We start from the raw sequence: 25978 nt of genomic DNA, 5'->3' as shown, positions 1-25978 counted from the left end.
GATTGAAGAGTTATTTTGTGAGTTTTGGGACTTGAGTCTTTTGTGAGCCACCTTGATGTTATCCTAACATCAAGTGTTGGACCTGAGTGTGTAGAGTTGATCTCTGTAGTTTGTGTAGAGTTGATCTCTGTAGTTTGTGTAGAGTTGATCTCTATTGTTCAGAGAGCAATCTCTGGTGTGTCTTTGATTTGTTTGTAAACACGGGAGTGTGAGTGAGAGGGAGTGAGCGGGGTTCTCATATCTAAGAGTGGCTCTTAGGTAGAGGTCGCACGGGTAGTGGTTAGGTGAGAAGGTTGTAAACAGTGGCTGTTAGATCTTCGAACTAACACTATTTTAGTGGATTTCCTCCCTGGCTTGGTAGCCCCCAGATGTAGGTGAGGTTGCACCGAACTGGGTTAACAATTCTCTTGTGTTATTTACTTGTTTAATCTGTTCATACAGTCAAATACAATCTGCATGTTCTGAAGCGTGATGTCGTGACATCCGGTACGACATCTGTCCCCAGTATCAGAATTTCAATTGGTATCAGAGCGGGCACTCGAAATCACTGAGTGAGATCTAGGGAGATAAATTCTGATGAACATGGAGAAAGAAGGAGGACCAGTGAACAGACCACCAATACTGGATGGAAGCAACTATGAATACTGGAAAGCAAGGATGGTGGCCTTCCTCAAATCACTGGATAGCAGAACCTGGAAAGCTGTCATCAAAGGCTGGGAACATCCCAGGATGCTGGACACAGAAGGAAAGCCCACTGATGAATTAAAGCCAGAAGAAGACTGGACAAAAGAAGAGGACGAATTGGCACTTGGAAACTCCAAAGCCTTGAATGCTCTATTCAATGGAGTTGACAAGAATATCTTCAGACTGATCAACACATGCACAGTGGCCAAGGATGCATGGGAGATCCTGAAAACCACTCATGAAGGAACTTCCAAAGTGAAGATGTCCAGATTGCAACTATTGGCTACAAAATTTGAAAATCTGAAGATGAAGGAGGAAGAGTGTATTCATGACTTCCACATGAACATTCTTGAAATTGCCAATGCTTGCACTGCCTTGGGAGAAAGGATGACAGACGAAAAGCTGGTGAGAAAAATCCTCAGATCTTTGCCTAAGAGATTTGACATGAAAGTCACTGCAATAGAGGAGGCCCAAGACATTTGCAACATGAGAGTAGATGAACTCATTGGTTCCCTTCAAACCTTTGAGCTAGGATTCTCGGATAGGGCTGAAAAGAAGAGCAAAAACCTGGCGTTCGTGTCCAATGATGAAGGAGAAGAAGATGAGTATGACCTAGATACTGATGAAGGTCTGACTAACGCAGTTGTGCTCCTTGGAAAGCAGTTCAACAAAGTGCTGAACAGAATGGACAGGAGGCAGAAACCACATGTCCGGAACATCCCTTTCGACATCAGGAAAGGTAGTAAATACCAGAAAAGGTCAGATGAAAAGCCCAGTCACAGCAAAGGAATTCAATGCCGTGGGTGTGAAGGCTTTGGACACATCAAAGCTAAATGTCCCACTCATCTCAAGAAGCAGAGGAAAGGACTTTCTGTATGTCGGTCTGATGATACAGAGAGTGAACAAGAAAGTGATTCTGACAGAGATGTGAATGCACTCACTGGGAGATTTGAATCTGCTGAAGATTCAAGCGATACAGATAGTGAAATCACTTTTGATGAGCTTGCTATATCCTATAGAGAACTATGCATCAAAAGTGAGAAGATTCTTCAGCAAGAAGCACAACTGAAGAAGGTCATTGCAAATCTGGAGGCTGAGAAAGAGGCACATGAAGAGGAGATCTCTGAGCTTAAAGGAGAAGTTGGTTTTCTGAACTCTAAACTGGAAAACATGACAAAACCAATAAAGATGCTGAATAAAGGCTCAGATATGCTTGATGACGTGCTACAGCTTGGGAAGAATGTTGGAAACCAGAGAGGACTTGGGCTTAATCATAAATCTGCTGGCAGAATAACCATGACAGAATTTGTTCCTGCCAAAAACAGCACTGGAGCCACGATGTCACAACATCGGTCTCGACATCATGGAACGCAGCAGAAAAGGAGCAAAAGAAAGAAGTGGAGGTGTCACTACTGTGGCAAGTATGGTCACATAAAGCCCTTTTGCTATCATTTACATGGCCAGCCACATCATGGAACTCAAAGTAGCAGCAGTGGAAGGAAGATGGTGTGGGTTCCAAAACACAAGACTGTCAGTCTTGTTGTTCATACTTCACTTAGAGCATCAGCTAAGGAAGATTGGTACCTAGATAGCGGCTGTTCCAGACACATGACAGGAGTTAAAGAATTCCTGGTGAACATTGAACCTTGCTCCACTAGCTATGTGACATTTGGAGATGGTTCTAAAGGAAAGATCATTGGAATGGGAAAGCTAGTCCATGATGGACTTCCTAGTCTGAACAGAGTACTGCTGGTGAAGGGACTGACTGCAAACCTGATCAGCATCAGTCAGTTGTGTGATGAAGGATTCAATGTAAACTTCACAAAGTCAGAATGCTTGGTGACAAATGAGAAGAGTGAAGTTCTAATGAAGGGCAGCAGATCAAAGGACAACTGTTACCTATGGACACCTCAAGAAACCAGCTACTCCTCCACATGTCTATCCTCCAAAGAAGATGAAGTCAGAATATGGCATCAAAGATTTGGACATCTGCACTTAAGAGGCATGAAGAAAATCATTGACAAAGGTGCTGTTAGAGGCATTCCCAATCTGAAAATAGAAGAAGGCAGAATCTGTGGTGAATGTCAGATTGGAAAGCGAGTCAAGATGTCCCACCAGAAGCTTCAACATCAGACCACTTCCAGGGTGCTGGAACTACTTCACATGGACTTGATGGGGCCTATGCAAGTTGAAAGCCTTGGAGGAAAGAGGTATGCCTATGTTGTTGTGGATGATTTCTCCAGATTTACCTGGGTCAACTTTATTAAAGAGAAATCAGATACCTTTGAAGTATTCAAGGAGTTGAGTCTAAGACTTCAAAGAGAAAAAGACTGTGTCATCAAGAGAATCAGGAGTGACCATGGCAGAGAGTTTGATAACAGCAAGTTTACTGAATTCTGCACATCTGAAGGCATCACTCATGAGTTCTCTGCAGCCATTACACCACAACAAAATGACATAGTTGAAAGGAAAAACAGGACTTTGCAAGAGGCTGCTAGGGTCATGCTTCATGCCAAAGAACTTCCCTATAATCTCTGGGCTGAAGCCATGAACACAGCATGCTACATCCACAACAGAGTCACACTTAGAAGAGGGACTCCAACCACACTGTATGAAATCTGGAAAGGGAGGAAGCCAACTGTCAAGCACTTCCACATCTTTGGAAGCCCATGTTACATTTTGGCAGATAGAGAGCAAAGGAGAAAGATGGATCCCAAGAGTGATGCAGGAATATTCCTGGGATACTCTACAAACAGCAGAGCATATAGAGTATTCAATTCCAGAACCAGAACTGTGATGGAATCCATCAATGTGGTTGTTGATGATCTAACTCCAGCAATAAAGAAGGATGTCGAAGAAGATGTCAGAACATCGGGAGACAATGTAGCAGATACAGCTAAAAGTGCAGAAAATGCAGAAAACTCTGATTCTGCTACAGATGAACCGAACATCAACCAACCTGACAAGAAACCCTCCATTAGAATCCAGAAGATGCACCCCAAGGAGCTGATTATAGGAGATCCAAACAGAGGGGTCACTACAAGATCAAGGGAGATTGAGATTGTCTCCAATTCATGCTTTGTCTCCAAAATTGAGCCCAAGAATGTGAAAGAGGCACTGACTGATGAGTTCTGGATCAATGCTATGCAAGAAGAATTGGGGCAATTCAAAAGGAATGAAGTTTGGGAGCTAGTTCCTAGACCCGAGGGAACTAATGTGATTGGCACCAAGTGGATCTTCAAGAACAAGACCAATGAAGAAGGTGTTATAACCAGAAACAAGGCCAGACTTGTTGCTCAAGGCTACACTCAGATTGAAGGTGTAGACTTTGATGAAACTTTCGCTCCTGTTGCTAGACTTGAGTCCATCAGATTGTTACTTGGTGTAGCTTGCATCCTCAAATTCAAGCTGTACCAGATGGATGTGAAGAGCGCGTTTCTGAATGGATACCTGAATGAAGAAGCCTATGTGGAACAGCCAAAGGGATTTGTAGATCCAACTCATCCAGATCATGTATACAGGCTCAAGAAGGCTCTCTATGGATTGAAGCAAGCTCCAAGAGCTTGGTATGAAAGGCTAACAGAGTTCCTTACTCAGCAAGGGTATAGGAAGGGAGGAATTGACAAGACTCTCTTTGTCAAACAAGATGCTGAAAACTTGATGATAGCACAGATATATGTTGATGACATTGTGTTTGGAGGGATGTCGAATGAGATGCTTCGACATTTTGTCCAACAGATGCAATCTGAATTAGAGATGAGTCTTGTTGGAGAGCTGACTTATTTTCTGGGACTCCAAGTAAAGCAGATGGAAGACTCCATATTCCTCTCACAAAGCAAGTATGCAAAGAACATTGTCAAGAAGTTTGGGATGGAAAATGCCAGCCATAAAAGAACACCTGCACCTACTCACTTGAAGCTGACAAAAGATGAAGCTGGCACCAGTGTTGATCAAAGTCTGTACAGAAGCATGATTGGGAGCTTACTATATTTAACAGCTAGCAGACCTGACATCACCTATGCAGTAGGTGTTTGTGCAAGATATCAAGCCAATCCCAAGATAAGTCACTTGAATCAAGTAAAGAGAATTCTGAAATATGTAAATGGCACCAGTGACTATGGGATTATGTACTGTCATTGTTCAGATTCAATGCTGGTTGGGTATTGTGATGCTGATTGGGCTGGAAGTGCAGATGACAGAAAAAGCACTTCAGGTGGATGTTTCTATTTGGGAAACAATCTTATTTCATGGTTCAGCAAGAAGCAAAACTGCGTGTCCCTATCTACTGCTGAAGCAGAGTATATTGCAGCAGGAAGCAGCTGTTCACAACTAGTTTGGATGAAGCAGATGCTCAAGGAGTACAATGTCGAACAAGATGTCATGACATTGTACTGTGACAACTTGAGTGCTATTAATATTTCTAAAAATCTTGTTCAACACAGCAGAACCAAGCACATTGACATTAGACATCACTATATTAGAGAGCTTGTTGATGATAAAGTTATCACACTGGAGCATGTTGACACTGAGGAACAAATAGCAGATATTTTCACAAAGGCATTGGATGCAAATCAGTTTGAAAAACTGAGGGGCAAGCTGGGCATTTGTCTGCTAGAGGATTTATAGCAATTACTGTTATCTGAATGTGCTCAAACGATTATAGCACATTCACTACTGGGCCAAAACAGATTTGACCGTTGCTTCACACGTCCCTTTACATTCCTCATTCAAACTTATATTGTCGTGGTAATCCCGTCTTCAGCATTTCCCAATAGCTCTCAGAAATTTACGAAAACATTCCAAAGGCTCTGCTTCTCCATGGCTACCTCACCAAAAGAAACTTTAGCTTCTGGTTCACCCTCTGTACCATCATCTCCGCACCAGGAACAACCTGAATTCAACATCCAACCCATACAAATAATTCCTGGTCAAGCCCCTGTTCCTGAGAAACTGGTCCCCAAACGACAACAGGGAGTGAAGATTTCTGAAAACCCTAGCCTTGCAACAAGTCCTAGGGAAGTAGACACGGAGATGGACAAGAAGATCCGCAGTATTGTGAGTAGCATTCTGAAAAATGCTTCTGTTCCTGATGCTGATGAAGATGTTCCAACATCTTCCACCCCAAATGTTTTTGTGCCTGATGCTGATAAAGATGTTCCAACATCTTCCACTCCAAATGCTGAAGTCCTCCCTTCACCCAGTGAAGAGGAATCAACAGAGGAAGAGGATCAAGCCACAGAGGAGACCCCTGCACCACGGGCACCAGAACCTGCTCCAGGTGACCTCATTGACCTAGAAGAAGTAGAATCTGATGAGGAACCCATTGCCAACAAGTTAGCACCTGGCATTGCAGAAAGACTTCAAAGCAGAAAGGGAAAAACCCCCATTACAAGGTCTGGACGAATCAAAACTATGGCACAGAAGAAGAGCACACCAATCACTCCTACCACATCCAGATGGAGCAAAGTTGCAATCCCCTCCAAGAAGAGGAAAGAAATTTCCTCATCTGATTCTGATGATGATGTCGAACTAGATGTCTCGACATCAAAGAGGGCCAAGAAATCTGGGAGAAAGGTGCCTGGAAATGTCCCTGATGCACCATTGGACAACATCTCATTCCACTCCATTGGCAATGTTGAAAAGTGGAAATATGTATATCAACGCAGACTTGCGGTTGAAAGAGAACTGGGAAGAGATGCCTTGGCTTGCAAGGAGATCATGGACCTCATCAAGGCTGCTGGACTGCTGAAAACTGTCACCAAGTTGGGAGATTGCTATGAAAGCTTAGTCAGGGAATTCATTGTCAACATTCCCTCTGACATAACAAACAGAAAGAGTGATGATTATCAGAAAGTGTTTGTCAGAGGAAAATGTGTTAGATTCTCCCCTGCTGTAATCAACAAGTACCTAGGCAGACCAACTGATGGAGTGGTGGATATTGTTGTTTCTGAGCATCAAATTGCCAAGGAAATCACTGCCAAACGAGTTCAGCACTGGCCAAAGAAAGGGAAGCTTTCTGCAGGAAAGCTAAGTGTGAAGTATGCAATCCTGCACAGGATTGGGGCTGCAAACTGGGTACCCACCAATCACACTTCCACTGTTGCCACAGGTTTGGGTAAATTTCTGTATGCTGTTGGAACCAAGTCCAAATTTAATTTTGGAAACTATATTTTTGATCAAACTGTTAAGCATTCAGAATCTTTTGCTGTCAAATTACCCATTGCCTTCCCAACTGTATTGTGTGGCATTATGTTGAGTCAACATCCCAATATGTTAAACAACATTGACTCTGTGATGAAGAGAGAGTCGGCTCTGTCCCTGCATTACAAACTGTTTGAGGGGACACATGTCACAGACATTGTCTCGACATCAGGGAAAGCTGCTGCTTCAGGTGCTGTGTCCAAGGATGCTTTGATTGCTGAACTCAAGGACACATGCAAGGTGCTGGAAGCAACCATCAAAGCCACCACAGAGAAGAAAATGGAGCTGGAACGCCTGATCAAAAGACTCTCAGACAGTGGCATTGATGATGGTGAAGCAGCTGAGGAAGAAGAAGAAGCAGCTGAGGAAGAAGAAGATGCAGCAGAGGATACAGAATCCGATGATGATGATTCTGAGGCCACCCCATGATCATCAGACCTTTATTTTTTGCTTTTACTTTTACTAGTTATTGGTCTGTAATATTTGCACATTAATTTCATGCATCCTACTTTTGCCAAATTCTGTCTAAAAAGGGGGAGTAATAGTATTATATGCATGATTTATGAGTTTGAGTAGTAGGATACGATGTATGCATGATTTATGATTTTGAGGGGGAGTTGTATGTATTTGAGGGGGAGTTGTATGTATATGATTTTGAGGGGGAGACTGCTGCTGCTGATGATGACTGATGTAAGCTACTGTAACCACTAGTAGCTGATAGAAGATGCTGCAGTAAGAGCATGGAGACAGGGGGAGCAGAAAGCTGATGTCACGTGAGATGTCTTGACATCCTGGAAACGACTTGCAACTTGCAGAATTTTGCTGTCGCCACTACAGATACCGCTGTGCTTGATTACTCTGATAATGAAAGTTGCTGATCCCACTTGCATAACTGCTCGTACCTGCTCAGGAAGTGTCTAAGTATGTTTTAGACAAAATTTGCCAAAGGGGGAGATTGTTAGTGCTTAGCTTTACTGAGCTTTTAAAAGATTGGCTAAAATTTTGTTAAAACATAAGCACTTAGACATTGAAGGAAAGCTGGAGTTGCTGCACATGATGTCCAACGTTATGTCAAGGAATCAGATCGGGCTGCACAATGCACAAGGCAAGATAAAATGTCAAATGAAGAATTGAAGCTGCAGGATCCACGATGTCGGATACAATGTCCAGGACATCCTGCCCGAAAATACTGGACACATAAATCTGTTATATCTTTAACAGATTGTGCAGGATCCACGATGTCGGATACAATGTCCAGGACATCCTGCCCGAAAATACTGGACACATAAATCTGTTATATCTTTAACAGAGTAATGTGTAGTTAGCAACAGATTTGGCGATCTATCTTTAGGAACGAATTAAAAGATAATTAAAGTTCGAATTACAAACTTGAATAGTTCGTTCAGGGATTAAAGATTAAAGATAAAAACTAAAAGATCAAGCTTTATCTTTTAGATCTTTAAGTGCAGATTTTCAGGAAAATGATAGATCTCATCCAGCGCAAGTTGCTGCAGCCCAGATACGCACACTGCTATATAAACATGAAGGCTGCACGAGTTCTGTACCAAGTCCGGGATTGAAGAGTTATTTTGTGAGTTTTGGGACTTGAGTCTTTTGTGAGCCACCTTGATGTTATCCTAACATCAAGTGTTGGACCTGAGTGTGTAGAGTTGATCTCTGTAGTTTGTGTAGAGTTGATCTCTGTAGTTTGTGTAGAGTTGATCTCTATTGTTCAGAGAGCAATCTCTGGTGTGTCTTTGATTTGTTTGTAAACACGGGAGTGTGAGTGAGAGGGAGTGAGCGGGGTTCTCATATCTAAGAGTGGCTCTTAGGTAGAGGTCGCACGGGTAGTGGTTAGGTGAGAAGGTTGTAAACAGTGGCTGTTAGATCTTCGAACTAACACTATTTTAGTGGATTTCCTCCCTGGCTTGGTAGCCCCCAGATGTAGGTGAGGTTGCACCGAACTGGGTTAACAATTCTCTTGTGTTATTTACTTGTTTAATCTGTTCATACAGTCAAATACAATCTGCATGTTCTGAAGCGTGATGTCGTGACATCCGGTACGACATCTGTCCCCAGTATCAGAATTTCAATACTCACTTCAAAACTCTTGAGGCATCATCAGTAGATCCTTATTCTTTTTAAACAAGTACAACTGTTTCTTCAGTGCTCATCGCAACTTTCACATCCGATCTTCGTTATTAGCATCGAGCCCTTCATCCTTCTCTGAAAAACAAAGGGTGTATGAAGTTAGTCACTCATCTTCTCCAAAACCAAAAGCAAACAACCTTACGGTCACAAACATACATACTTGCCACCACTAGGTGGTTCTCTCATGGTCTCACTCGAATCATATTCACGTTTCTAATAGATTTTTAACTTATCACATTGCGAGCCTGTTGTCACTGGAACTTTTAGAACTCAGTGGTCTTACATAATTTAAATTGGATGGTTGTTAGGAGTACACCCTCACCATAGTACAATGGCGGACCCTCACCAACTAGTTATGTCTTGCATCTGTCAAGATTGCCAAGTTGACACTATGGAAACACAACCACAAACTCAACACCATACCCTTAAGAAATAGCAAGTCAAATATCCATCCCCCGAGTATCACTCTGTGTGGTCATCCAATCTCTGAGGAATGACTCCTTAACAAATTTCCCCACTAGGATTGTCCCTTGCAGGTTTGTGTGGGCTTCTCTATCAATGGTACTAGATGACAGTCAACTAAACGACATAAGCTTATTAATATATCGCACGCAGATCAACATCTCCCCCACTATCTTAAGTGGTCAATCCATTGTTATCCCATATTTCACAAACATAACACACAACATTGATAGAGCTCCTCACATAATCTCTACAAAACTTGTCTCCACAGCTAGTGATCACAAAGAGATCATATTTCTTGAACGACATGTTATCCTTATCACAATTTTGTCACATTTTGCATGGTTTAACCATGACTAAATTGAGAAAGGGTTCTCCCTTCTCCTTTTGTGCTCACAAACAAGCGTGATCTTACAACACATCAAACTCAATTCATGAAACACACATGTATCATGCACCACAACAACACATCATAATCCATAACAATTCATTAAAGCATTCTTACTCATTCCATGAATTGGATTCATGCCACATCCCATGTTTTATTACATTATATGTTATCCTTCCATCTCTCAATATTATGTGGGGTTTATCATGACTCATGTTCTCCAAGCAAGGGTCCTAAGGCTTATTCTAAGTCCAATCCTTACGAATGTACTCCAATGTGCAAAGGTGCCTAAGATTTACTATGTCTAATAATTTATTATGTTCACACTCTTATTAAGTCTTTATTCATTATTTGTCACAATGAATCTTAACTATCATGAGAATTAAATTCTAGTTTCTACATATGCACTCATGCATTGAGTCCATTTGTCCCACCTCAAGTATCCCATAACCCTTAATCACACCAAACAACACCACATCAATATATAAGCACACACTCAATCAAGGTCTTCAGCACACAATTTGCCCAAGGATCCCAATTTCTCTTGATCTCCAATTCAATCAATAAAAATTAAATAGAAGCAATTAAAATAAATCCATTCACAATAGTCAATAAATCATGTTAAAGTATAATGGTCTCCATTTGGGGTAGACTCATTCAATCATGGTAAAGTATAAGGGTCTCAAGACTTATTCCAATAACAATTTAGTAATAACGATTAAAATGTGAATAGTTCATACTCAATTTGATTCAATTCCTAACTCATCAATGCTTAGTAAAAGTAAATACTTAAATCATAACTTTAAAACCCATTTATATTATTCTAAAACCCCAGATCAACAAGGAAATTCAAACTCATAATCCATTTGGAATACAATCACATGTGCCTAATAGATAGTGGCGCTTAAGGGCCACCTACCATGCGCTTAAGCTCCACCACCTGGCGCTTAAGTGCCGCATTTCTTGCGCTTAAGTCCTAACATCTGACAACAACAGTGGTGCTTGTAAAAGCAAAGACATGTTTAAGCGTGAGTAACATCTCGCTTAAGCATGTGGACGACTAGAAGACCTAAAAGATATATGCATTTTTCACCTCCAATGACTTCCAAATCAACCCAAATCAAAACCCAATAACACCAAACACTTTCCCACAACAAGAACCACCCAAAATGACAGAGAATTACAAGTTACAACAAGTTTGCATGAATTTACAACAAAATAGATCTAAAGTGTTGATTTATGGAGAGGTATTCCTATGCTCCTACGACATATCTAAAGTGGAGACTATTCTATGAGCAAGCAAGAAAACAAGAGTAAGAATTGTCTCCTTCATACCTCAACTTAATGCACGAAAATTGGTGAAGAATGAGTGGTTTTAAGTTGCAAGACACAAGCATTTAAGCAATAAGGTAAGAACTCAAACAAGCAGGTAAGAACAAACTTCCAAGCCAGCACCCAACACAAAATATCCTCCCTTTCTTCTTGAAACCTCACGACCACCACCACCAAGAATGACCTCTCTTGGCCAATAGAGCATAAAAATGAGGGGTTCACTCTATGTTAATGCTTTTAATTTGGTCTCAAGTGTGTTGGAATTTAATTTGGACTTGGAGGTAATAAAAGGCTTCAAGATCTAGGATTTTAGGGAGTAATGTAATTTTTTTATGGTCAATGGGGTGCCCAAACATAGCTATCCAAGAAATTTCATTTATGGCTAAAATGACTTTTGAATCTTTTGCTTAAAAAGGCTAAAGTAGAATTAGGGCAAAAATGGAAATATCACTTTAATCGTAAATGGCAATCCTCTAGGTAATTGACCTTGATCCTTGTGCTAATTATCTAGGGAAGAGTCATTAAATCTAACCTTACACATTGTTAGTCTTACATAGAGTAACTATGTACAACGCGAATTTACACAATGCAAGTTCACAGTATAAATTCTACATAGTCCAAATTGTTCTCAATTAAATATCAACAATCAATAGATGTTGGTCACAAAAAATCAATCACACGAATAACTAAATGAGATTTCACTCAAGATTAATTATCTTAGGAAAAAGCATAATTAAATTATCTACATAGTATAAATTCACACAGTGAAAAACTTTGATTTCAACTAAAGTTGAATTTTCGCTAAAGCTTGTCACATGGAATAATGTACATACAATTCAAAATTTTGTAAATCACTTAAATCATCATTGTAATTAATTTCAATATCAATTAAGCTTTGATAAAGCACCCAAACACAAAACTTACTATAGTCTGAGTTACAAATTTTTAGGGTGTTACATACAGCCTAGAAAGGTAAACTTTTGAGAAGGCCAGGTAAGTTGCCCTTGTCAATTTTGTGGTGGTGTATATTCCCACTTACACAATGCAATTGATGGGTGCCACGACAAATTTGTGATAAGTAGGATATGTTGGGCATTAGTTTATTTGGAGTGGAAATCTAGAGGGGAGCCTCCATCTGGTTAAGTGGGATTCTATTATTCAGAAGAAGAGGTCTAGGGGTTCGAGTAGCTAGACTTCATAATATTGCTTTGGTTGGAAAGCTTATTTGGGATATTCTCCATAGCCCTAACATGCTTTGTGTTTAGCTTATTCATAATAAGTGCCCCGTTGAGGATATTGACGATATGGTGCAACACAAAGGTTCATAATTGCTTACCTCGATCAAGCATGCTTATTCAAAAATTTGTGATTGGTTCAAGAATAAAATTGGGGGTGACAATTGTAGCTTTTGGTTTGATGCATGGTAAAGGACTAGCATCTCATCGAAGGTTCCTTATGTTCACCTTCATGATGCTAATTTGAGGGTGAGTAATACGGTTTTGGGTGAAGGGTGAGATCTCAACAATATTTAAACGTTGTTGCTCGATGAGGTTGACGACAAAGTATTGGCATCCAAGGTCATTTTGCATCATTTTGTGTTTGATGTCAATGTGTGGGAAAGTGACCTCTCTAGCATTTATTCTACTAGGTCAGGGTATAATTGGCTTCTTGTGAATCATGGGCACTCGTTAGGAGATCATTAGGATTAGATTTGGAATAGTGCACTACTTGAAAAATGTCAAGTTCTTTATTTGGCAGTTGGGGCATAGTGCTTTGCCTACAAGACAGTTTTTGGCGCATAAGCATATCCCTATCTGTCTAGCTTGCCCTTAACGTGGGGGCATGTATTGAGGACATTCACCATATTTTTTGGGTGTGTGGGAATATTATCTAGGTGTGTGATGTGTCATCATTTTATCATATTTCTTAACCCTTTTTGTCACCATTTTAATTACTAATTAGCCTTAATTGTCAAATTAATTATGCAGTTTTATCATTTGGTCCTACTGGATTAATTTTTGTGTTTTTAATTTAATTTCAGGATAATTATAAGCAATTGGGCTTGAATCCGGAATTGGGCTTGGACTTGAAGAGAGCATACAATTTTATTCTACCAAATCTTATCTAGATTTTATCTCATCTAGATTTTATCTTATCATATCTAGATTTTATCTCATCTAGATATTATTTCATCTAGATCTTATCTTATCTTATCTAGATTTTATTTCTTCTAGATATTATTTCATTTAGATTTTGTCTTATCTTATCTTATCTAGATTTTATTTTATTTATGGGCTTGGACTTAAAACAGATTTGTAAGCTTTGGGGTTGAGAACTATATAACAGCACCAAGGTTCTAGTTTTAGGCTCTCTCTCTCTTTCATTTTAGTTTTTTTCGTTTTGGAGAATAATTCTAGTTTTCTTCATTTTCTACTACAATTTTTTTTATATTGATTAATGGAAGGCTAAGTCTCCAGCGTTGTTTTCTCTTGAGGATCAAACACAACTCTCTTTGAAGTTTTATTATTACTATTGAATTCTGATCAGTTTTTCCTCTTCACCAATTACTCTGTATTTGTTGCTATTAATCCATGCATGCTTAGTGCTTGATTAATTATCTCTGCGCTTAATTTACGTTCATGCTTAATGATCAGTTTCGTTCATGATTAATTGGTGTATGTGTTGCTTAATCACATAATGAATACCTTATGTTAAATTTCACTTAGTAATTTAATTTAGGGTTGGATTATGTGGTTGAACTGATAAAAGATAAATCCTCGTAACCTAGGATAAGAGACTTGCTTGTGAATCAAGGGGAAACAACATATTTTAATTTTGATATTTTCTAATTCAAATTTACTTGCTGTTTAATTTACAAAAACAAACAACCCCCCCAATTCGTTATTGTTTTATTACAATTTGTTATGAACGTTTGGTTGATCATTGCTCATTGGAAGACGACCTAAGATCACTTCCTAGATATTGCATTTTTAATGTTTATTTGATTCTGGTACGACCTCGATCAGTGTGGCAGGAGTTTCATATTAATTGTCAAATCTCAAATAGAGATGGAATGAATTGGATAGTTTGGATTTATGCTCAGATGCAACAATTTGGGAGGCTTATTCCTATCACTTTGTAGGAAATATAGAGGGATAGGAATAAAGTAGTGTTCTAAGGTAAGAATTGTTATTGTTTCCATGTTACAACTAGGGTCTTCTCTCTTTTTACCAGTGTTAGATTGGCTTTTGATAAGCAACCATACAATATGCAAGGCGATATCATCAGACAACAGAGGTGGGTGACTTGTCTTTAGGCCAAGGGAGATCAAGTTACTCTTTATACAGATAGGATTTGTATTGGGAACCTTGGCCAAGTTGCTTATGGGGGATTACTTCATGATGCCCATGGTAGTTGGATGCGAGGGTACCTTGTGAGCATTGGATTTGCAGATATTTTGTAGGCAGAGTTGTTGGGTTTACGTCAAGGGCTGAAGGTGGCTTGGAAAATGAATTGTAGTGATGTGCTTTGTGTTTCAAATTCTATGCATGTGTTGCAACTTATCAAGCAGCTTATGCATCACTACCATGCTTACTTATGCTAATATTGTGGAGCATATCAGGGAATTCTTAAAAAAAGTGGAGGGTGGAGTTCAAGTACACTTTATGTGAGGGAAATCCGTGTGTGGATGCCTTGGTGAAGAGAGGTTTTCCTGTTAGTGATTCTTTGTGGTTTTGGAGCATCTTCCTTCAAGTTGGATTGTTTATTGTTGGTTGATGCCATGCAAGTGTCTTTCAATAGACACTAAGGTCATGCTTTTGTTTTGTTTTGCTGCTTGTTTGCCTTACATTACCAAAAAAAAAGGTCTCGTTCGAGGTGGTTGTGAGTTTCCTATTTTTGATTTTGAAATACAAATTTGAAAACAAAACATGTTTGGATAAAATGCGATTGAGTTGGATTTTTCCCTTTATTTTGAAATGCTTCTCCTATTCTTTGGTTTTAGTTTCATATGTTGATGCATGCTAATGTGTGAGACCTCTATGAGGAAGTAATGTTGTTTGTTAGATTTATTAATTTTTTAAATCAATGGCTAAATTTTTTTTTAACTTTTTATTTTTTTTTCTCTTTCTCAAATTTACCCCCCTTTCTCCCTCTCCATAATTTCCAACTACTCAACACGCTTTTCTATTTTTATCAGAATCAACAACATAGTGCCTTCCAATTTTCCCAAACTCAACAACATCTTGAAGGGAAAGAAAGACTAGTGCCTTCCAATTTTGCCAAACTCAACAACATCTTCAAGGGAAAGAAAGACCCTAACAAGGAAGTCAAGAACTCCAACAACATTATCCTTATTATTACTTTCAAGAACTATAGTTCCTTCCCCAAATTATAATAATTTTGTGAATCTTGTGTTCATTCACCAATTTTAACATTTCTAATAGATTCTATCCAACTTGGACTAGATTAATTAGATGTATAATATAATATCTAGATACCCAACTTTAAATCAAATGTCACAAAAAACATTTTTAAATATTTAGTTTTGAAGCATGTATGTGAAGTTTCAAGTGGAGATGATGGTGGCTTCATGGTGCAAATTGTAACACCTTGAAATTTCGATAACTTAAAATTGATGTTTAATGTAATTCTTGTGTTATTTGATTATTTGGTTGATTTGGATGAGTTGAGGTGTTGTGTAGATTAGCTATGTGCCATTACTTGATGTGGATGTTAAATTATGTAGAGTTTGATGGATTAGCCATATTTCATACTTCATATTACATAGAAATAATATAAACTTTATAAGTAAGTACTTGTAGTTTCTCATGAGGGGAAATACTTGTACTTGAGGGCATGTCACTCGATTCAGAACTTCTTTAAGACTTAGGCTGATCATCATTAGGGAGAGTGACCTGTGTACGATAGGGTGACCTCAACACTTGTTGTCTAGTTTTCTTAAGTGAGAGTGTTGTGTGGACACATTTTGGCTATTTCTTGATGAATGATACCACATTGTATTTGAGAGTTGATGTCAAGTGCATGCATCATATTGAGCATGATTGATTGGGACTATGGTAAAGTTGATGATTGTTAAGTGTATAATGGACTAATGGATATTTGTGTATGATTATAGTATCTGCTAAGGTTTTTCATACTAATCATGGTCATTTGATTTTTGTGTTGATTCCTTTTATAATAAACTGACCCTTGCAATTTTTGTATCGTGTGGTCGATACCTATGATGATCACGAACCTTCGTTCGTGAGAGCAGATGGACAACAGTAGATTACGTGGAGTGAGATCCTTTTGTTGGAGCCACCAAGCCGACATGATGACGTTGGGATTATTTTGGGAGAGAGTTGTGTTATATATATATATATATATATATATATATTCATTTGAGTATTTGTGTATTACTGGTGAACATATATCGCGAAAAAGTTACTCTCATTTTTCACAAGCAAATTAATGGAGTTTTCATCTAAAATTAAAATTTTACGCGGTTTAGAGTAGTGATATCGTAGCACGAGGTGGGTCGCTACACGAATATGATTGTAGGATGGGCGAAATAAGGTCGCACATGGTAGTGATGAATCACTAATGATAGGAGTTACAACACACCAAAAAGGGTTTATGGTGCAACGACAAAGGTTTTCATACCCTTTATTGCTTTCCATTGTGGCTTTCAATTTTATTATAGCAACCATGCTTTTCCGAGAGAGCAAGAGAGAGAGAGAGTCAAATGTTATGTTTGACAAGGTATTTTACCTAATCTCTTGTTTTTTTACTAATTGAAAAACTTGTTTAAACGACAATTAACAAACTTTTTTTAGCAATTTCTTAGTAGTTTCTATAGGTTTTTTTTAAATGATACTTGAGGTAACATTTTTTAAAATGTTAGTTTCTAACTTTTTATATTTCCTTTCATTTTTATCCTCAATAAATTTATTCAATTTCCTATTATCCTTTTCAAATAAAGTGATTTTATTATTTTTCTATTATTTTGTACTTTTCAACTATTTCATCAAGTAATTTTCAATTAACTTTTTAGCTATCAACTGATTCTCTAGCTTTTAGTAATAAGTTAATTTTTTAGTTACCAACTGATTTTCTAACTTTTAGTTAACTTTTTAGGTTTCACTTAATTTTGTAGTTAATTTTGTTAAAAATAACCTAAAGAAAATGGAGATGAAGGGATGAGTGGTTGGTGACAATGGGGGAGATGAAGGCATAAATTTGGAAATTCAAAAAAAAAATCTAAACGATTGATTTAGAAAATTAATAAATCTATGTGCTAGCCTGCGTCTTCATCTTCATATGTTATCTCACTTCATCTCTCATTTCTTACCGAGAAAGTGCCCCTCCAGTCCACAAAGTCTTTAATCACTGTCACCCTCTCCCCCTCCTCCGGACACCACCTTCACCATAACTGTACCACACTTCTCGCTTGCTTTCTTATGACAAACAATATTCCAAAATTGAAAATCAACATTGCAGCAACAATAGGGATAGCAAATATAATAACTTCAATATAATTCTGTCCTGAGCAAATATCAATAGAATTAAATCACTCACCAATTCAACCCATTATTAGTGTTGTGCGTTTGTACTTGAAGACGAGTCAAAACCTGTAGGTCAATGTTTTGATGCTATTGTTAAACATTATATCTTAAATTGTTGCATCCATGAAGCAATGACGATTCTGAAACATAATAAGTATTCTCTTTTAACTAGTTACCAGGGTCCTTTTTTGTTTTTTATGTGGTAGTCACAATCATAGCCGGCGCAATAGCGAGAAATGCGATACAGTTACAGAGGAGGTGGTGTTAAGAGATTGTGTTTTTCAAAACTAAAAAATTCAAAACAAAAACCAGATTTGATTTCTAAAATTTTCAAAACTTTAAACTGAAAATTTTCCGAAGAAGCCTAAAATTTTAAATATTTTAAAATTTTGTTTCTAGATTGAATTTTAGTTGTTGAAAAAAAAATTACAAGAATTTTCATTTTTTTATTTTATTTTATCATAACGTTAGATGTGATAGGCTTAAACTAAACCAATTCCATTTTTATTGAGTTAATTTGGTTTGGGTTTAACAAGATAGTTGTCAGCATCAAGCAAAATCGAACCAAACAATTTAAAATTAATTTACTTTTTCTTTTTTTCTTAAAAATAACTAAACTAAACCCATAAACTACCCTAATTAGAACCACTCAAACAATTCTCATTAAAAACATTCTTTAAAACTTGTGTAGATTTCAATCAATAAGAAAAAAAATGTATTAAAAAGAAAGCATAACAAATTTCGTAAAAGAAAGAAGAATAAAATATAAAAACAATTATGTTATTGTACAAAAAGAATAAACAATGGTTATGAGAGTGGATTGATTTCCTTTTTTTACGTTAGTGGATTGATTTCCTTATTCTTTATGCAAATAATGTTGGTGAACGACCAAAACAAATAGTATGTGACATGATTGCATTAAAAGGAAATGCTTAGTTTAATTTGCTTTACATTTATAAGATTTTCATATTATACACACATTTAAATGAAAAGTAGTTCCATTTTGGTATATTATCAAGCGAAGAAGGATAAAGAGATTTAGGGGTTGCTAGATCTCAAATTAAAGGTTAATCACATAATTGACCTAAAGAATTAAAGTTTATGAAAATATTTTATGATGGATAAAAAAATTACAAAATTTTTATTATTAACAATTAGAAATAATCTAATGTATAATTCTTAAAATAATTATTATAAATTTTAATAATTTTATTATACATGATAATGTAAAAAAATTTATACCGTCGTGGCATTCTAATTGAATTCTAAAAAAGTATGATCAAAATTAATTTTATCACATATTTTAAATACACTTAATAACTATTTTTTAGTTTAATTACTACATACATAATTTCTTAGTGACAATTCTATTTAAAATACTATTAGACATTAATTCTGTGAGGACTTGAATCTTGATTTGTTATATCACGAGGAACTATATTCTTTTACTAGACTTAACTCCAATTGATTATATATATATATATATATATATATATATATATATATATATATATATATATATTGTTTATTATAAGTTTTGGTTGATTGAGAATGCAGAGTGTACGATACATATCATAAGTTTGATACTTTTATAAAAATCAGCTTACAACTTCATACAAATATTAATTTATGATTAATTGAAAATGTGAAATGTAAGAAATATTTATTTGTATTTTCATTTGGCCATTGCTTTAATGTAACTTAAAAATACATTACATCGGTTTATATTAGGTATATTCCAATCATGAACTTTATTTACATTTTTTATTTTAGTTTTAAATTTAATATTTTATTAAAGAATCACTTTATCCCTAAACTTCACCATTTAATATTTTGATTTTTGAATCAACAACTGATTGCGGTGGTTATGTGACGATTGATTTTGATCATGCGAAATTGAGCGTCGATATGTTGTGGCATTTAGAATCGTTGTAGGTGATGTAGTTGGTTTGGAAGATTAACTAATTAAGGTGTATAACCATTCATAACATAGGTGCATTAGATGCACTGGCTAACCTAAGTTTATTTGAGGGAGTGCACTTGCACCCGCTCATTCTTTAAAATTTATCAAATATATAAATAAAATTTTATATTTTTGTATTTTATTTTATCTATATTTATATAATTGAACCTCCTAATTTTATTTTTTATAATTTACATTCATTAACTTAGGATTTTGGATCCGCCACTACTTAGATGTGAATTTATTCTTGGACTTAGCTGGATTCCTTTAATCTTTTTAGTGAAAATGTTGTTTACATGTGAATCTAAAGATGGTTAAAATAAAAATATAAGTGGAGAGGAAAAAGATGACCATTGGAGATTTGGAGGTTCGGAGAGGTCCAAGGTAATGAGAAGGTGAAGGGTTCAGGTCTTAAGAATAAATTGGGAAAAAATGGAAAGACAAAGGAAAAAAAAGTTAAAAAAGAAGAAAAATCTCAACTATTGGTTCAAAAATTAAAATATCAAATGGTGAAGATTAGGGATAAAGTGATCTTTTAATAAAATATTAAATTAAAAAAATAAAAATAAAAACTTTGCTATAAGGTTCTTAGGTTTGAATTGCAAAAAAAAATAAAATTAATTAACTAACATGGTAATGTAATTCACATGACATTCCATGATTGAACTTTATATAATACATATTGGTATAACTTATTTTAAATTCATATTAAAGTAACAATCTTTTCAATTTCTATTTTCACCTTTTAATTATAAGATTGATGGTTATTTATTTTGTGTTTTAAAAAATTTGTTTAAGAAATTTTGTTTTTTCCATTTTCTTTATAAATCTTTCAAAACAAAGAAGTATAGTTTTATAATTAAAAATGGAAAACAGAAAATGCATCAAAAGTAAATGGATTTCATCAATAGTCAATAGTATTACAAAAGATATTCAATGTCATCACGTGTTGGTTGAACAATTTTTCAAGTTCATTTTTTTATTTTACTTATTTTTTAGTCTATTTTTCTCTTTGTTTATTTTTGTTTAAAATCATGTAATGCCCAAGTCCAACTACTAGTTTTTGGAATGTGGACAAAAAGACGACCTAGAATTATTAAACTCTTTACATTATATATATATATATATATATATATATATATATATATGTTTGTGTGTGTGTAAAATAATTAATGAATGAGACTCCTTATGCAAGATTGCAAATTCGAGAAAGCGGATAGAAAACCAAAGGAAGAAAGAAACAAAAAGAATGTTTTGCTGAGTGCATCTATATCTATATACTATCTATAAAAGAGATACCTCTGGAAAATCCTAAAATACCCCTACCTAAGATTGTGACATCTATCCATTTCCTTGGTTTTTTGGTCTTTTAGCCTTTTCATTTCTCACTCCCTTGGTTGCTCCACGTATTGTTCCATGTGTCTTTCTTTTCTAACCTTTTCATTTCCCACTCCCTTGGTTGCTCTCCACGTATTGTTCCAGTGTCTTCTTTTCCAATCTTCATCCCAAGTCTTTTCAGTTTTCTTTTTATTTTTCCATTTCTCTTTCTCCTGTGGCAAAAGGCTCTTTTCTCTTTCTCTCTCACTCACTTTCTTTCTCTATACAACTTGGAAGCTTTCTCTCTCTCAAAGCAGCAAGGTCCTCCACCACCACCACCTCCAATCTCCGTCTTTTACACAGAGAGAGATACTGTGTGTGTGAGATCAGTTTTTGGTTCATGGATTCCTTTTCTCTTCTACACAATTCCAAGCATCTATTCTTGGTATTTGATATATTTCATTCCTTTCTCTCTTGTATATTTTTTTCTTCTTTTAATTTACTATTTTTTGGTTTATAAACGGTCACCCATGATGCGGATTGGATTTTGTGTTGTGTAGGTTTGAACAAGTTTTGGGCTTTTGGTGGTAATGTGGTGTCTCACTATATGAAAGTTGCGAGTTAAGTCTTTTCTTAATTCATTGTGATTTTAAGTTAATTTTTGTTGTTAGAAATTAAGGGACCAAAAAGCCTAGGTTTGCATACTCTATATGATTGTTGTGCATGCACTATTTATGATGCAATGTTCTATGGAAATTGGATTAAGCATGTGGATTTGGGCAAAGTTTTTGGTCAGAATCGGGTGTTTGATGAAAACAGTATACCTCCATTAATAGGTTGCTGTAATTTATCTTTTGAGGAATTTATAATTTATCGAAATTATCCTATGCAAAATTCGTTTTTTGTCTATACTTTAGGTTAGGCTTTTATCTGATTATTTTTATAGCATAGGGTGGAGGGAAAAAAATTGGTCAATACTAAAGGCATGTTATGGGCTGCAGGTATGGTATCAATCTGGCTAAAGGTATTCTGGAACATCACTTGAAAGGGATCCTAGATTCTGACAAACCAAGGAAATTGCTCGAAGATTTTCGAATTGGCAAGCTCATCACAGGTAATATACATAGGTTGCAGGTTTCTAATTAGCATTTTAGGATAACTTTTTTTTCCCATTTTTGATTAATTAAAATAATTCAGATTGATAATTCACATTTTCTAATCATGTTCATTAGGACATTTATTGGTTGCAGGTTATGTGTTTGATCAAATGTCAAGATGATATTTTTGGGTATATTTTCTTATTTCTTATTGGTATATATTTCAATTTAGGTTGGCAAGATAGAAGCAGAGAAAATGCTTATTCAAATGGTTGAAACTGAGTTGGAGAAGAGAAAGCAACAGGGCACATATAAAGGAGGATTTGGGGGGCAGTCCCACTTTTTTGGGTACTCCGTCTATTTTAGATATATCATTCTTAGAATTGTAAGGTTTGATAATATGATTTGCTATGAGACAGAAAAATATGAAAAGGTCCTATGGTCCTGCTTTAGGATTTACCTTCAAGTTTAAGTTGGATTAAAATTCTTTTGAACATACATTTGCTAATGGCATCTCTATCTTTGGTTAGAATTTGTAGTCACCTGTACTCTTTTAAAATATGTAGCTATGAAGGGAGATGTGGCTTGCCAACTAATTTTGATTCTACTTACTGCTATGCATTGGGTTATGGTGTTGCAGCCCTCCTTCAAAGTGGGAAGACTGGATTAATATCATCAGTTTGTGCCAATGCTCTTCACATTATCTTCTAATCATCAAATTAGATGTTTCTTCTCGATTGGTTTTAATGATTGATTATGGTTGAAAATGTTTGGTAATATTGGGGCCATCAACTCAATTTTTTTATTTGTTATGATATTTTGATCAGGTTGGTAATTTATGTGCTCCTGTAGAAGAATGGATTGTTGGTGGAACTGCACTCACTTCATTGATGGACGTGGAGAGGAGACATGGTATACATTGTGATCTAGCGGAGCTTTTGCTTTGCCCCAATACCTATTTTCTAAATTTTTATTCATTACATGACATTTTGTCTCCATGTTGTTACATTTATTTGAATGTGCTTTCTCTGATGTTCTACTGTTAATGAATTGTGTGATTTTCTTTTTAGGTAAATTCAAGCCTGTTATCAAAAAGACCAATTGAAATTATATATCAAACCAAGAAGCTTTTCATTTAATTGATTCATGTGTCTTAGCTTTCAAGCGTTTGGTGGTGATTATTTTATACATTATATATACTTTGATTTTTATGTCTGTTTAGATCTTATTCCATTGAAATTAATTTACATATATAAAGACATCCAGATGTAGTTTGATGTACCTTTAGTCATTTAATACTGCTTAACAAAGCAAGGGTAGATGATAGAAAAAATTATTTAATTCACAAAACAAAAGAAAATAAACGATAGTTTTGTAAATACTAAATACTATTATAGTAGTAATTTTCTATTATATAATTATTACTATTACAGGTATGCATCAGCGGTGGCAATAGAGAGCCAGTCCAAGTTGGATGACGAGCAATGGCTAGCTTATTAGATCACCTATTCGTTTGTCACCCTTGCGGAAATGATTCTTCAACCTATCTTAGAGTGGCGAGTTAGAAATTATATATTTGTACGAATGAATCATGCATAAACATATTCTCTCATTGAATTTATTTATTTTCATTGGAATTTATCTTGAATTTTATCAAAGAGGTTTAACTGTTTAACTCAGAAACTTGAACAAGTGTGTCATAAATCTCTTAATAATCATCTTTGTGATTCCTACGGACTACGGATCAAAAAGAAATTGTTGATTAATATAGTTAGGAAAAAATGATTATAAAATTTGAAATTGGCAGGATACCAATTTGGTACAATGTGAAGCTATTGACAGTGGCATGGCTGGTGTTGCCACAGTTCGCAGGAGCTGCGTACTTATATGAAAGGTTTGTGAGAGATACATAAGGAAATACATAACGGAGAGACAACATCTCTATGACAACCACCAGCAACAAAGAAAAAAGTCTCCCAATAACGGTGGCAAGGCCAAGAAGTTCTTCGAATTCGTCACGCCCAAGAAAGTGAGTTTTAGTTGGTTTAACCTTTTTTCTAATTATCATTTTGAAATGACTTAATTTGATACATCAAATTCTAATGTAAATTTGTGGTTGTGAATTTGCCATGACGATGCTGGAACAGAGGGATCAAGAGGCGTATTGAATTGGCAATTGGACGGTGCTGACCAGTGTATTTTAAGTTTTTTAACTGAGAATCTTTCAATTGGTCTTTTGAGTCAAATCAACCTTCCTTTTAATTTGGTTATAACTGTGTTTTATTTATGTTTTATCTATATATATGTATGTGGATCTGTAAATTAACCATTTATTTAATTTTGATTTCTTAAATGATTGGCTCTTATATTTCTTCTATCGACTGCTTTATCTTCTCTTATTTCTTCACTTTCATAACTTAAGCTGCAAGGTACAAAGACAAAAAAAAAATGTAATCTTCTGAGTTCCTTGATGTAATGTTTTGCGCCGTGTATTGTTTTCTTAGTTTTGATTAAATATATATGGTTATACTAATTTAGAAGTCAAATGCTGTATTTGTTGACCCATCACATGTGATTGTGTAAAACTACTTGCTGCTTAGACTTATGTAGTAATCTTCTAGGTGGGCTTCGATTAACATTCCTAGCATGCCATTTGCACCCCGACCAGTAGCATTGGGGGCGCCTCCCCATTCTACCAATTTTTTCACACACAAAAAAGTTTTTTAAACCCTATAAAAGAAACTATAAACTTTAGCATGTTATATTAGACTATTCTTATTTTCTTATTGAAATTTTAGATTGATGTTATCATTGTTATGAATATGGATTGTGAAATCTATGATTATGTTACATAATTTCAGTTAAGTTTTAAGAGTGGTTGCTATTTTTGGTTTCATATATTTGAGGGCATCATTTTTTTCTTTGTTCTTTTGTTTTATGAAAGTATTTGATGAAATTCGATAAATTATATTAACTTTGCTTTTTCTTCTTCTTTTATTGCATTTTTTAAATAATAAAGATTACATCATGTTTGGAACCTTTTTTTTTTGCTTTCGTAGGTAGAAAACATTTTATATGCTGTATTCGTATGGAATCTACCTACTAGTCAATTTTTGGCTTTCTGATAATGAGCGCATAGCTAGCTATATTATCATATCATCAACTTGGTAACCATTCTTTATCGTATAAATATACATTCTTTAACAAAAAATATATCTTTATCACATAAAGATACATTCTTTATCCGATAGGCATGCTTATCCTCAAAAACATTGATTTGTTTATTGTTTGGATGTATTATATCTGCATCTACCACATAACGTATCTGAATGTATTATATTACCCGTTATTAACATAAATCTATTTAATTAGCTAGCATGACATCCTAAAGGACTATGTATTTAAATTGAAAAACAGGTATGGCACGTAGAATTAGCTTAATTGTCGAGATTAATGATACAGAGGATACATGGAGACTTGCAATCAGAATTACAAAAATATGCTTCATTCAAAAGAATGTAGGAGGAGGTTTTTGGGAGATGATTTTAATGGATGAGAAGGTAATCCTACATTCATTAAATTATCAACTCAAGTTGATTAAATATTATCTACACAATTGGAGCCCTTATGACTTTTATTTTTTTGGCTCATCTTCTTAGGGACACAAGATCAGGGCCACAATGAACATTTTAAATTTGACAGATGGAAAAATCAACTCAAAGAGAGAAAAACTTATATTGTTTAGAACTTTGAGGTAAAAAATAATGTATTAGTAGGTAATTTCTAATTTGCATATTAATCATTATAGAATAAAATA

The 25978-nt window shown here is 35.6% G+C and overlaps 1 protein-coding gene across 3 annotated transcripts; it reads left to right on the top strand.

Annotated features, from left to right (window-relative positions):
* Nucleotides 1-21333: 21333 nt before the first annotated feature.
* Nucleotides 21334-23962, top strand: LOC114391855 (pyrophosphate--fructose 6-phosphate 1-phosphotransferase subunit beta-like). Of its 3 annotated transcripts, none has more exons than XM_028352855.1 (7): nt 21334-21509; nt 21625-21684; nt 22066-22178; nt 22394-22509; nt 22728-22839; nt 22989-23073; nt 23595-23962. In XM_028352855.1, exons 4-7 carry the CDS (start codon nt 22418-22420, stop codon nt 23615-23617), a joined length of 312 nt encoding a protein of 103 aa, XP_028208656.1. In that variant the 5' UTR covers nt 21334-21509; nt 21625-21684; nt 22066-22178; nt 22394-22417; the 3' UTR covers nt 23618-23962. The 3 variants fall into 3 exon arrangements, 2 of the variants coding, with proteins under 2 accessions (XP_028208656.1, XP_028208652.1); XM_028352851.1 differs by lacking the exon at nt 23595-23962 and adding an exon at nt 23232-23554; XR_003662189.1 differs by lacking the exons at nt 22728-22839; nt 23595-23962 and adding an exon at nt 23232-23553.
* Nucleotides 23963-25978: the final 2016 nt, after the last annotated feature.

The sequence above is a fragment of the Glycine soja genome, chromosome 2 (genome assembly GCF_004193775.1).
Source record: "Glycine soja cultivar W05 chromosome 2, ASM419377v2, whole genome shotgun sequence".
Lineage (NCBI taxonomy): Eukaryota > Viridiplantae > Streptophyta > Magnoliopsida > Fabales > Fabaceae > Glycine > Glycine soja.
Note: the sequence above shows the minus strand (reverse complement) of the source record. Positions and strands in the feature narration are given on the sequence as shown.

Excerpts from the sequence above, each read along its gene's own strand:
- LOC114391855 (XM_028352851.1), top strand. The coding sequence starts at position 22,418 with ATGCTTATTCAAATGGTTGAAACTGAGTTGGAGAAGAGAAAGCAACAG. Across the intron at positions 22,510-22,727 it reads GGGCAGTCCCACTTTTTTGG|CTATGAAGGGAGATGTGGCT; the intron begins GTACTCCGTCTA and ends TAAAATATGTAG. Across the intron at positions 23,074-23,231 it reads GGACGTGGAGAGGAGACATG|GTAAATTCAAGCCTGTTATC; the intron begins GTATACATTGTG and ends TTTTCTTTTTAG.